This window comes from Morone saxatilis, unplaced genomic scaffold (assembly GCF_004916995.1).
Source record: "Morone saxatilis isolate NCDOM2014 unplaced genomic scaffold, NCSU_SB_2.0 Contig8, whole genome shotgun sequence".
NCBI classification, from domain to species: domain Eukaryota; kingdom Metazoa; phylum Chordata; class Actinopteri; family Moronidae; genus Morone; species Morone saxatilis.
Window position 1 is genome coordinate 6,431,265 of NW_023340257.1, and position 12,443 is coordinate 6,443,707.

Below are 12,443 nucleotides of genomic sequence, written 5' to 3' on the forward strand. Positions count from 1 at the left end.
GTGTGTGTGTGTGTGTGAGAGTTACCGACCTGCCAGGTGCTGAGACCCTGGAAGAAGAAATACAGTGCAAAGCCCCACACCACGGCCGTGAACAGAATACACACCAACGCCAAACACTGGATTCTCTCACCGCTCCGCAGCTAAACACACACACACAGGATAAAAAAAAAAAGCTTTAGATACACAAAACCTTTCCGCTCTTTTATACAGATATAAATATCTAAATGCTTCTTAAAAACATGAATACACGCAAACACACACACCTTCATAATGATGTAAAAGGCAAAGTAGAGCAGCAGGTTGCAGATGGCGATGGCCAACAGGTAGGAGGCAAAGTCATTAGGTCTCTCTATGAGGCCATAGGCAGCTCTACAGAGAGGGAGCAGGAAGATGACATGATTTAGTCCTGCACTGAACATTTGAACTTAGACTGCCTTCACTGAACAGCAGGTTTACTTACAGAGACCAGTTGACTATGTTCCCCATTACAAGCAGAACCATACGATCCTGTCAGGCAGAGGGGGAAACATGTGATTCCTTGTAAACTCCGAATGTGAAAGGGGAATTATTTACGCCGTGACAGCGCTTTTTTATTATGTTATTACTCACAATGTACATAGGTCCACTGCACTGCCTGATGCAATCAGTGTAGACGATATAAATCATCCTGCGCAGGACCCCGGAGTCTGACACAGATACACAGACAGTGTGAAGATCAAATCCACAGCACCCATACAGTAAAAGTCAAGGTGACAAATGACATTATTCCTATGCACCAAACTATAGTACATGAATCTGTACAGTTTGCAGTTAAATTGTGTCGTGTGATTGTTATGAATCTATAAACCAGTATCTTAATTACATTTTCTCTTACACGTATGACCTCTACAAACAGATAAAAAGCTGATTAAATAAACTAATATCAAACCATTATAACCTAAAGATAGGATATAGGGGATTTTGAATGTGTCTTGCTGTGTTCTTACCCAGCCTCCACCGGCCCATATAGTACAGCTGTGTGCTGAGGAGGAGGGTGGATAGGATGTGGATCACTGAGAAGACGATCCAGAAGACTGTGTTTCCTTTCCCAAATACCTACAAACAGACCGTCACAAACGTTAACAAGTGTCATCACCCATGCCTGGTCTTTTACTATCTGTATGTGTGTCTACGTACCACTCCCAGCACAGAAAAGAAGATGACCGCAGCCAGGCAGGCATACGCAGTGTAAGCACTCGCGTTGATGTCTGGGTGTCTCTTCTGATACAGCTTTAGCATACACAGTCCAGCAATCATGTACATGAAGGAGGTGTCTGCAAAGAAAGATGGAAACATCTACCTTTTATCATCTCAAACATTGAAAGATTAAGAATCACTGCACATTGCTGTCACTGAATTACAAGTAAGATTTTTGCAGAGGTCATACTGTATTACATATCCTATGTGGTAAATACCTTTTAACATTTATATTTGATTAATTTTATCCCCCAGTGGGAGCTCTGCATATACACAAGCAGTGCACTGGTTATACTATATATCTGCACAGAAAGCTAAAAGAAAGTAGAGCTGATAGGAACACAAGCAGTCTTACCAAACTGGAAGTTGGTGTAGTTAGGACAGACGTGGTAGCAGGCACTGAGCAGGCCCTCCATCATCAGAGCGGTTCCCATGGCATAAAACAGACCAAAGTGCTTTGGGATACCACATTCCTGGAGGGTGGGAGAGAGGAATATTGAACTAATAATTGAGCAACTAAGTTCAATAAATAAAACATTTTAGTCTATATTCAAAGGTACTGTATGTGTCCGGATGTGCCTATATTCTCCCTTCAGTACTTCCTGTTTATTTCTGCAGTAAGCTACCCGAGGCGCTGTATTTACAAAGCGAAAAAAAGAGAGACGATTTATTGAGTCCTGCCGTTTTACTTCCTTGGTTTTATTTGCGGAGCTTTTAAGGCTTTTTAATGAGCCCTGAGAAACAGAAACACGCCACAGCAAATGATGCTAATGCTCATGTTTCCTTAAGGTGCGTGTACTGTAAATCTGTCTGCGTGCATGTGTCTTACCAGCGCGTTGAGTTCGTTGCGGACCAAGGCGCGATTGTGGACAATGTCTCTTTTGAGGACGATAAGGAGGAAGAGCAGTCCCAGCATCACGTAACCGAGGTTACTGAGGATGTTATTGAAGGCGCTGTGTATGACAACAGTTGACAGTCAGTCATTACAGCACTTTAAAACACAGGTATGTAATCTGTTTGCCTTACTGCGGTTGTAATAATACATTGGGACACATGCAAAGCACACACCTGAGTGCTCCCAGGGGGTGGGCACACAAGAAGTTGTAGAAGCAGATGTCCTGGTTTCCTGTAACATTGACCACCTGAAGAACAGAAATACGGTTTAACATCAGTGTGTTGATGTATTTTTACAATACCTCTCAACAATACTCACATACTCTTACAGTACTTCTTTTTTTAATATTGTGTTATATATCACAGTTTATGTGTCATCAGCGTACCGTCTGATAGGTGATGACCAGCTGGACGACTGGCAGCGCGTAGAACACAGCAATAGTAGCAATGTTCCTGGAGAGAAGAGAATCATTAGACTTGGTCATAGCAGGTTTGTTTTAAGGCATCATTACATGACATCTCTCTGTAACCAATGAATAACAATATTATTTTTATTACTCCCCCAATTCTTAACTAGCCAAGTTTTAATGCACTATTACGCAACCCTGTAGGAGATGCTGTAATTGACCCTTTCTAAGCCCCGCCCCTTTTTGCTCTGTGCTCCAATAACAGTTGAGGAAGCCTCGGTCAGGACCTCGTCGACGTTCTCCTTTCCTTTTCTTAGATATGCTCTGTGCTAGGCTCATCTGTGTTGAAGAGACAAGCCCATTTTGAAGATGGGACATATACATATATATATATATATATACACACACATACATATATGTCACTTTTATCTTTCAACCATCTTCAAAATGTGGTTCTTTTCAACATATACGAGCCTAGCACATAAAAATGCTAATAGCATATTTAAGTACAAGCGAGGAGAAAGTTGACTGAGGGTTTGACCAAGACTTGCTCAACTGTTATTGGAGCCCATGGCGAAAAAAGGCGGGACATAGGAGGTCAATTGCAGAGCATATGTATATGCCATTATTGGATTTGAGCTAGACCAGAATGTGTGTAAGGACTCTGTGCTCCTTTATTGTTGTAGTTGATTCTTTTTGATTCTACCCTTCAGTGGTATTTGTCATTAGCATGTGTGCTCACCAGAAGTAGATTTGGTATTTCTTGCTGAGGACTCTCTTGTCTTTGCGAGACAGGTCAGACACGTATAAAAATTTCTGTAATAAGGAGAGAGCATTATTAGAAGGAAGCGTACAATAAATTAATCATGACATGTCTAGTAACTAGTCCTAACAAAGATGACTTGTTATTTACAAAAAAAGCGAGCTGTGTGTATTGACATAGAAAGACGAAGTGTACCTTGGTACGGACAATGTTTTTGTCTGAGTCGATGTCGTCGAGCGTGTCGTAGTCATCCTCCTCCACGGAGCTCAGAGACTCCTGCCTGCTTCGTCCAACACTCTCCAGCGATCGCTCTGATGGAGGGAGGGAAGGGAGGGAAGGGAGGAAAGAGGAAGAGGTCAGGGCGGAACAAAGAAAAGAGGCTTTCATTTCATTGGAGGGACAATCTCATTAATTAGATGTACGTCTGGATTTAAACGATTTTTTTTTAATGATGCAAACACACCACCCCTTTTAGAAATTCTTTGCAATTTTCAAATATATTAAAGAGAAATATTAAAATGATTGTTGGTACTTTGATCTTTGCAATATCAATGTTGTTTTTACTCTTCATTTCAACGGCATCAGATTAGGAATCTGGCCACTTCCTGGCATCAACATCTAAATCTCATTGATGTATGATTCACATAGTGCTGATTGGTTTGATGTAATTTGTAACTGATTCAGCCAATTGTGCGGCAGTGTGTCACCGATGCGGATGGCTATGTGGTGAAGGTGAGTGAGGATTGGGCGACGTTTGAAAGGCTCCTGTCCTGATGAACAAAGACACACAGAAAACCAGTGAGGGACCAGAGCTGCCCACAGGACGCTAGCTGCAAGCCAGGCTGGGAAGACGCACTACAAAGTGACAGTGGTGGGCCAGAAGAAAAATGTATGTGCAGATGTTTGTCCATACCCAGGTATCTATAGTTGTTGTCAGTTGACGTGGCGCTGTCAGTAATGGCCTCTGAACTGAGAGTGCTGCCGTTGTCAGCTGGAGAAGAAGAGGTGGGAAAAAAGCCCAGTTATTTAATCCAATCTCCATATGAACAAAGACATAACCAGAACTGTCCGAAACTCACCAAAGGAGCCATATTCATATGGTGAGGCTGGAGTCTTGCCTGTGGAGCACACACACACACACACACACACACACACACAAGTAAAACTCCCAGCTGAGTATATGTAAACAAAATGCACATATATAAACAACCAGCACTGGTTAGTATCATAACGCTGCATACTGAAATTGCTGAAATTGTTAGTACATGAACACAGAGAGGTGAGAGCGGTAACAACACATGCAGGGATCCGGTTAGAAAACTGATGCCTGACGTTTGTAATAACAGCTTTAGTGAATGGGTGAAACCGTGAGTAGGGAATGGTGCAGAGGCTGAATGTTGACAGTGGTGCAGTGAGAGTGGATTGCTTAAAAACTGTAAGCAGGCTGCAGTTTAAAATCAAATCATGTCAGGGTACACTGCAGTGTGGATACAGATACACACTGAGAAGTAGTCTGGAGCTCAAGAACCACATCAGCAGTGTACTTATTTATCTCAGTGATTATCTCCTGGGTCGTTGGTCTATCATGCCGTTAGCATTGTTGACTATAATTTAATATACTTGTGTGTTTCTTCAGCCAACAAGTAGTGTTGAGGAAGGGGAGAAGGATACCACCGTGACAAAAACAAGCAAAATACGAGCTGTATCTAACAAGTACCCAGGTGCATCTGTATCTCTGTGATGTAAGCCATAAAAGTTGAATAAATAAATAGTTTGTGCCATGTTTATGTTCCTACACAATCCATAAAGCACTTAAGTCAATTGCAACTTCCTTTCTATGAATGCTTTTTATATGGCAAGACAGTTAGAGTACGTGAGCTAATGCATGCAGAGAAGCATCTGCAGACAAGCAACACTGTGTGAGAAAGGGCAGTAAGTGCAAAATAGGAGTAACTGTCGTTATACCATCTCCGTTCTTCCCAAGCAGGGAGGCTGAACCACACATTAGCATGAGGGAGAGAGAGTGAAAAGAAACACATTCAGTACACAGACATGTTCAATTCTACATTAAAAGCTGAAGAGTTAAAGGATTATTATACTGCATGTTAAAGTAGTTTAACAACAAAAATATATCAAGGCATCTACTCTACAGTACAGGTTACTGACTTTAGGAAAATGGTACGCTCCACACACCCTCTAACGTGCCCCTAATGGGCCAGCCCATCATAGCTAGTTGCTGGGTTACCTGTCTCAGCAGGCGACATGTCAGCAGGATTCTGAAACACCTCTCTCTTCTTCTTCATTCTGCAGAAACAGAGGAAAACATGCAAATTCAAATCATTTGTATTCAGTGTAGTGTTCTCCTTGTGATGCATAAATCTACATTCATTGATTAGAGAACCAAACTCTTAAGTTGCACTGGGACCAATAATGTATATACATTTTAACATTGTAATTACCTTTTTTTTTTGCCTTAAACCCAATTTGACCAAACAAAACCCAATTAAAGTTAATAAAATCTGAGGCTTTAACAACTGTAATGAGACATAAAAACATATTTATACATCTTATCAGATTCACAGAACATGTGTATATGAAGTGGATGCAGTTCCTCACTGTTGTTTTGGTTGCAGAGAAAAAAAACTTACCGCTTGTTCTCCACACAGGCCACCAGCAAGGTGAGCAGGTAGAAAGAGAGGAAGATACCCAGACAGAACAGCATGCCCATCACATACACCTCCGCTGCAGGGTGTGAATACAGATATATTTACTGTAAGCCTATTCACACACTTATACTGCATGACCTTGACTGCACTGCATAATGAAATGATTCAGCATCATTACCTATACAATATGCAGCCTGAACCTTTTACATAAAGGCAAAACTTTTCCAGTTCTGGAGAACATAATGTAACTTTTATATATTACTTTTGTATTCACTCAAAACATTGCTCCTGGAAAGACACTTGTTTTCCCCCAGTTGGTATTTTTTGCTGACATACCCCAAATAATCTTGTACTGCAGTGACACAATGACATTTTAAAGCTTTTCAGTCCAGCTGGGAACAAGTTGTAAGGTGGACAGCAGTCTGAAAACTGACTTACAGTTGATAGCAGGGGTGACTATCACATCCAGGACCTTGGTGCGGTTGCCAGCGTCGATCAGCTCATCAGGACGGAGAGGGTAGAAGCGCAGCGGACCGCCGCACGCCTCGTCCTCTGTTTTTACCACTACCACCACGTAGAAACTGTTGCTGGGGAAATCTTTTCTCTAGATGACAGGACGAGACACGAGGAGACTCTGTTTGTGTGGTAATGGACGGGTGTATGCTCTAGGTTTGACCACAGAGGTTTGCAGTATGATTTGGATTTCAGCACCATGTGTGTCAAACACTACCTGCACTGTGATTGCGCCTTTTTTGGTCATAGTCTGGTACATCCCAATGAAAGCCACGTTGTTGTCAAGGTCATAGACGGGGCACTGAAAAGAAAGAGAGAGAGAGAGAGAGAAACATAAGAACACAAGCGTTGGAAAAAGGAAGAATAAAGCAGAGTACAATCTCAGTTAAATCTCAGAAAATCGGCATGCACTGATACTGTTGCAGTGAACTCAATTATGCCCTCATGTGGCCCAAGAGTGGTACTGCATGCTGACACAACGCCAGGGGCCACTTGAGGACAGGAGTTGTCTGGTTTGAGGGGAAGGGGAGCACTTTTGTACCTGAATGTCTTGGACGGACATAACGGAGCAGGGAAAGGTCATGTCTGAGTTGACTTTCACTATCACAGTGTCCACGCCATCCGGGAAGACATACTTGAAGTACTGAGAGAAAGGGTAAGAGAAAGAGGTGAACAAAAGATGACGAGTCAGGGAGGGACACATTAGAGGTTATTAGAAAACACTGTTTCCTGTTTCCTGTTTTTCTAATATACTGTATGTAGGAGGATGTGACAACTTCGATAACATGCTAACAAACCACTTTATTAGACAAAAGCAGATAAACTGTACTGGGTGAGCTGATTTATCTGAGAGGTGCTACAAAAGGTCATAAATATAGCTCATGTTTGTTCTCTTTTCTTAATGTGTTGAAAAGCAGAACTCGTCCGGGAAACGAGCACACTACATCGTTTCATAAAATCAGAAATTTCTTCCATCCTGTTTCACATGTACTATCCTCAGCTTTTCTCATGTTTCTCGTCATCTGCACCGCCTGCCATCTACACAGTAAACATCCTTATTGTTGTAAAGTAGCACTTAGTGTCACATGAAGCTGTATACCTGAGGTTGGGATGGTGACGCCGTAAAGCTGAACTTCTTGTCTGTCCTGTAACAAAGGTAAAAATAAGATGTCAGACATACCAGTAAGAAGTGACATGTTAGTTGTCACAGAACCCCACCTGATGGCAAATGCCTTCAGGTGAGAATTCAGGCCGTTACTACGGCACAGTGTGTTTGTGTGATTATATCAGACACCACTCACTGCAGGGTGAAGCTTTCAACACGGCTGACCCTGAGCTGGTAGTTTGTACCCGTGCTGGACAGGGTAGACACATCCACAAAGAAGTACTGGGTCTCGGAGGCGGCCCGGGTCGGAGGCTGGCACAATGTCCGGCCCACATGATTGTAAGGGTACTTCCTCTGGTAGCTAGAGAGAGAAGAGAGAGAGAGAGGGGAGACGGAGAGAGGAGAGAGAGGAGAGAGAGAGAGAGAGAGAGAGGAGAAGAGAGAGAGAGAGAGAGAGAGAGAGAGAGAGAGAGAGAGAGAGAGCAGAGAGAGAAGAGAGAGAGGGAAATGTTGACAAACAGAGAAAGAAAGAAAGAACAAGAGAGCTCAATATCCCATTCTAAAAGGTTTTGCCATTAACGTGACCTTAAATTTTCATTTAACATACATTATTACATCTACTATTTCAGTAGAAATCTCCTTTCCATTTCACGGAATAGTTAGACACTTTAAATGAAGTAATGGATGATCGTAAGAAGCAAAAAGATGGACTTGTTACATGATGAGGGAAAATCGATTCGTTAATGTAATAGGAGTGTACTACATTCCCAAGGACTGCTGATTCAGGATCAGATGACCTGACTAAATATTGCCTCTTCAATAATATCTACACAAAATCAATAAAGACCCCAGCTCTAGAATATGCTGCTACATGCACACACATGGCTGAAAACATGGAAGTGGATTCAGTTACAGAGAGCATGTGACAGCATGAGGCTGCGTGAAACTCTGCTCTGATTATTTTGACGTAAACTTGTTTAAAATAAGTTGGTCTCGTCACATCTGCACTGACGGATCTCAAAGGGGGAAGTGAAATTCCAAGGTTCATTAACTCAAACATGCCTGACCATGTGACTGCAAAGGCAACACTACGGCTGGGTTGTTCTGGTGTTACAAAACCACCGAGACTACTGCGGAGTGTGAGAAACACAGATCACTTCCCAGATGGGCTGTTGGCCAATGTCTAATAAAGAGCTGAACTTCTAACCTGTTATGAAATCCCACCTGGTTAACTCAGGTTACAAAAGCCGTGTTCAACACAAGCATCGAGGTACAATCTGTAGACTTTGCAGTTTCTTCCCCATATAGTACATCAACAGCTGGCCTTGATGCTAACTATCCAGGGAAGAAATAATGAGTGCAATTCTCATAAGTGTCCAATTAAGAGATATTCCTGAAATGCAACACCTCCTTGATTAAATCCAAGCCTGGATCTCAGATCGAAAAATCCTCTCTGCACCACATCTATAAAAGATTCAACAACAGACACAGCTTTCTCTAACAAGGTTAATAAGTTGACACGTAGCTCTCTAAAGCAAACAGGAACATTAGGTTAATCGCATGACCTAAAGTCATAAATGTTTACTATCTATGAAAGTACAGCAGCCACAGCCAGACACTCCCTAGCAGGAACTTTGGATTATTCCTTTGTGTACCATCCGTGTGTGTGTGCAGGTTGTTGGACATACGTAAAGTATAAAATCTGAGCTGGACATACACAAACCTGTTCAGTGTTGTGGAGACTTGCCTCACAGAGCACTTACAATTGATTTTTTTCAGTTTAGGCGATGTGACAAAATGTTCCAACTACTGACAGTATATATAACGACACAGGGCTGAACCTGAACCTGTAGCTCATAGGTTCCCTTTCCTTTCTCAGTCTGTGAGCAGATCAAATTTCAATTCCAGAATTTGAATGTGTAATTGCCAACTTGGACACACGTCAACTTATGTTCCGCATACACTGTACGTGACCCTGCTCATGTTACTTGAAAAAGTCGTGCTAGGGGAAAATAGGACACATAGTAGACTTGAATGGCAACACAGGAGAGACCAACTTCACAGAATATAATCTGAGCACTAGAGGTTCAGAGGTGTTTTGTAGACTCCTGCTAAAGGACACAATCTCCGTGACTTCTGGAAAGAAGAGATCCCCCTTCCAGATGAGTCCAGATTACAACAGGTATACAGGGGGAATACTCACAGGCCTCTTAGTATGAGAGGAACTTGAAAAGACAGCACAGCTTGCTTCTGTCGTACCACAAACAGGGTAGGACTCTCCAAACCCTGTGACAGCACATCCACAGACACACGCACTCCCTCCGTCTGAAACCCAGCAACAAGAGAAAAGATCATTTAACACTCACAACATATGGCTCGGTGTTATTTAGAGAAAAGCAAACCTGTCTGACGATGTAGACTCACCTTATTCCTGGAGATAGTGTGATTGAAAGCATAGATGGTCTGGTTTTCACTTGTAACCGTGTCATTGTAGGTGACATCAAACTCTGCATCTTTCTGGACCACATTTTTGGTCTCCCCCACCGCCCCACAGCCCAAATCAAACTGGGTCACACATAACCAGAGCAGGGCTGCCAACCCTGATCGGATCCACCGAGGAGCGGCTCCACACTGGTTTTTATGTCGAGATTTCCAGCAGCTCCTCAACACCATCTTGTCCGACACCGTCTTCCCAAACTGGCAACCGATACCTAATGTTATTCTAGCCTGTGCGGCGACACTAAAGGCAACTCCACCCCATTCAGCTACAATTACTCAGATAGCAAGCGGGCTAGCTTAGCGGTACCACTTCCAGCGACGACTAACAACAACAACAGCAGCTACAGAGACAGCTGGGTGACACAGGCTAAACGCGCGTTTCTCTTCCCTTTAACGTCCGCAACTCGAGGCTGTCAATTGCGCAACCAAAGAGGACCAAGTTTCAAGACAACAAGATGGCAATGGCTCTCAGCTCGTCTTCACCTGGAACGCCAAAGCCTGCCGGGCAGCTAGCGGGCTGGGATAGCGTTAGCACCGCTGCTTATCGGACGCTCCATGGTTTGATGTCGGATTTCAGCTGCAGCGTCGCGGACAAAAAACCAGCACGGCACCGAGCGTCTGTCCGGGTGTGTCCGGTGTGAGCGGCTGTCACTGCCCGTATTCGCGGCGCCGCTGCATTGTGTGAGTATGTGTGGTGCGGAGGGAGACAGCCAGTGTGTTTACAGTGTGGACGCTGTGTGCCGTTAGCGCCCCCTCCACGCTCACACAGTAAACAAACCGAGGGCGACGTCATGACGTCAGGTCGCTGCTCCTTTCTGCCCAAATAATGAGGATGTGAGGTCATCAGCAGGGGTATTACACTGGTGTTACTGTTCATGTGCTGGAGTATGTCACTGGCGCCGTGTTGTGCCTTGTGGTTCATATGGTGGATGAGCGTAGGCTATTTGCTGAACAATTCAATATGTTTGGGTTTCTTTTTGCAACCATTTGTTCCGGGTTTTGGACACTTGTTGAAGCCCTTTGTTGTAGAGACACCACCCAGTCTGCAGGGTCTCTCACACAGGCACTGGCTTTGTCATGAAAACATTTGGCGACATTGAAAAAGCTGCAACTGTTTGGTGCAAGTCAGTCCCAGAGAATATCTGTAAATCTGCAGATTGCAACTGACTTCAAGTCCTAACAGGTTGTATTTCCAAAGGGAAGCAGGGACTAAAGGTATTTGGATGTGATGATTGTGGAGCTGTCTCACAGGAGCTGGAATGTTTTTGTTATCTTTTGTCTGCCCTAATGAAAAATAACTACAGGAATGTTATTGATATATACATTTTAGGATAGGCCAGTAATAATAACACAGGGGATAACATTGTAATTGGATGAGTGATTGAAACTACTCATATAAAAAGGTTACAATACACTTACAATTATAACTACAAACAATGTTTCATTACAGCTGTTCTTCAGGGAACATGGAGCATTTTAAGGTTTTTCCGCAGTCATTGTCCTTATGGATTACTTTGAAAATGACATTTGGTTAGGTCATTCATCTCTATAAAACCCATTAATAATCAGGTAAAAGCATGGATACGTCTTCTGGATGGTCCTGGGGCAAAATGGGCTGTTGGGCCCCACTGATCCTCCTCCCTTTGCATTATGTACCCTCAACTCACAGCAGACAATATAAGGCAGCTTTATTATATTTAAAAGCCCCTGAGACCAACCACTACTCCTATGCTAGATAGGCTACTTCTGTTACTTCGAGTACTTCCTGCCTCAGGTTTTCTATGTGTCAGTTGGTCTATTTAAAAACAAATGTATTTAAGAATAGGAACCATGTTAGCTAAGAACCAGATTTTGACACCCAGGTTGAACTACAATCCGAGGTCTTGATTTTGGGCAGGGCTTGCCTTTGGGCACATACAATTTTAGCTGATATAATAGTGCATGTACCAAAAGAAAATTTAAAAATTAATCAGATTACCTCAAACCAATTGACGGGCCCCAGGGATCTGGCAGCAACCTGTTTTGCTCAGTTTTGAGTAATATGATGCAGGACCTCCTCTCTACCATGGAGTGGTGCTGTCTACAACCTGGTGAGATATTGCTATAGAACAGAATAGAACATTGTATTTTCCTCACATACTACAACCTCCTTGGAAAACAGCCTATTCTAAAGCATTTCTGCAGAACCGGTTAGATGGACATGATAGCATAGTATGATATGAAATCACCCCCTTTATTTTGCTGAAATTAGTTTTGTTTAAATTATTAGATGATCATTTCTGTTGAATTAAACACATTCTTGGTTTTTTTCAGCCATGCATGTGTATTGAATTACTCATTACTGGTCTGTTTTGCTTTTT

General features: G+C 42.8%; 1 protein-coding gene across 1 annotated transcript in view; it reads right to left on the reverse strand.

Moving 5' to 3' along the window:
• Nucleotides 1-10,839, reverse strand: part of sidt2 (SID1 transmembrane family, member 2) — a 12,227-nt gene extending 1,388 nt beyond the window's left edge. Inside the window, exons 1-24 of the mRNA XM_035679927.1 lie at nucleotides 10,009-10,839; nucleotides 9,788-9,909; nucleotides 7,781-7,945; nucleotides 7,579-7,624; nucleotides 7,021-7,122; nucleotides 6,697-6,780; nucleotides 6,405-6,570; nucleotides 5,949-6,042; nucleotides 5,546-5,604; nucleotides 5,266-5,292; nucleotides 4,380-4,418; nucleotides 4,214-4,291; nucleotides 3,496-3,611; nucleotides 3,280-3,353; nucleotides 2,517-2,583; nucleotides 2,305-2,378; nucleotides 2,066-2,189; nucleotides 1,592-1,709; nucleotides 1,177-1,313; nucleotides 987-1,095; nucleotides 610-686; nucleotides 461-507; nucleotides 264-369; nucleotides 30-140 (exon numbers count right to left, since the gene is read on the reverse strand). Coding sequence (XP_035535820.1) covers nucleotides 30-140; nucleotides 264-369; nucleotides 461-507; nucleotides 610-686; nucleotides 987-1,095; nucleotides 1,177-1,313; nucleotides 1,592-1,709; nucleotides 2,066-2,189; nucleotides 2,305-2,378; nucleotides 2,517-2,583; nucleotides 3,280-3,353; nucleotides 3,496-3,611; nucleotides 4,214-4,291; nucleotides 4,380-4,418; nucleotides 5,266-5,292; nucleotides 5,546-5,604; nucleotides 5,949-6,042; nucleotides 6,405-6,570; nucleotides 6,697-6,780; nucleotides 7,021-7,122; nucleotides 7,579-7,624; nucleotides 7,781-7,945; nucleotides 9,788-9,909; nucleotides 10,009-10,257 — 2,391 coding nt within the window. The 5' untranslated portion in view covers nucleotides 10,258-10,839. The remainder of the gene's footprint in view (nucleotides 1-29; nucleotides 141-263; nucleotides 370-460; nucleotides 508-609; nucleotides 687-986; nucleotides 1,096-1,176; nucleotides 1,314-1,591; nucleotides 1,710-2,065; nucleotides 2,190-2,304; nucleotides 2,379-2,516; nucleotides 2,584-3,279; nucleotides 3,354-3,495; nucleotides 3,612-4,213; nucleotides 4,292-4,379; nucleotides 4,419-5,265; nucleotides 5,293-5,545; nucleotides 5,605-5,948; nucleotides 6,043-6,404; nucleotides 6,571-6,696; nucleotides 6,781-7,020; nucleotides 7,123-7,578; nucleotides 7,625-7,780; nucleotides 7,946-9,787; nucleotides 9,910-10,008) is intronic.
• Between the last annotated feature and the right edge of the window lie 1,604 nt (nucleotides 10,840-12,443).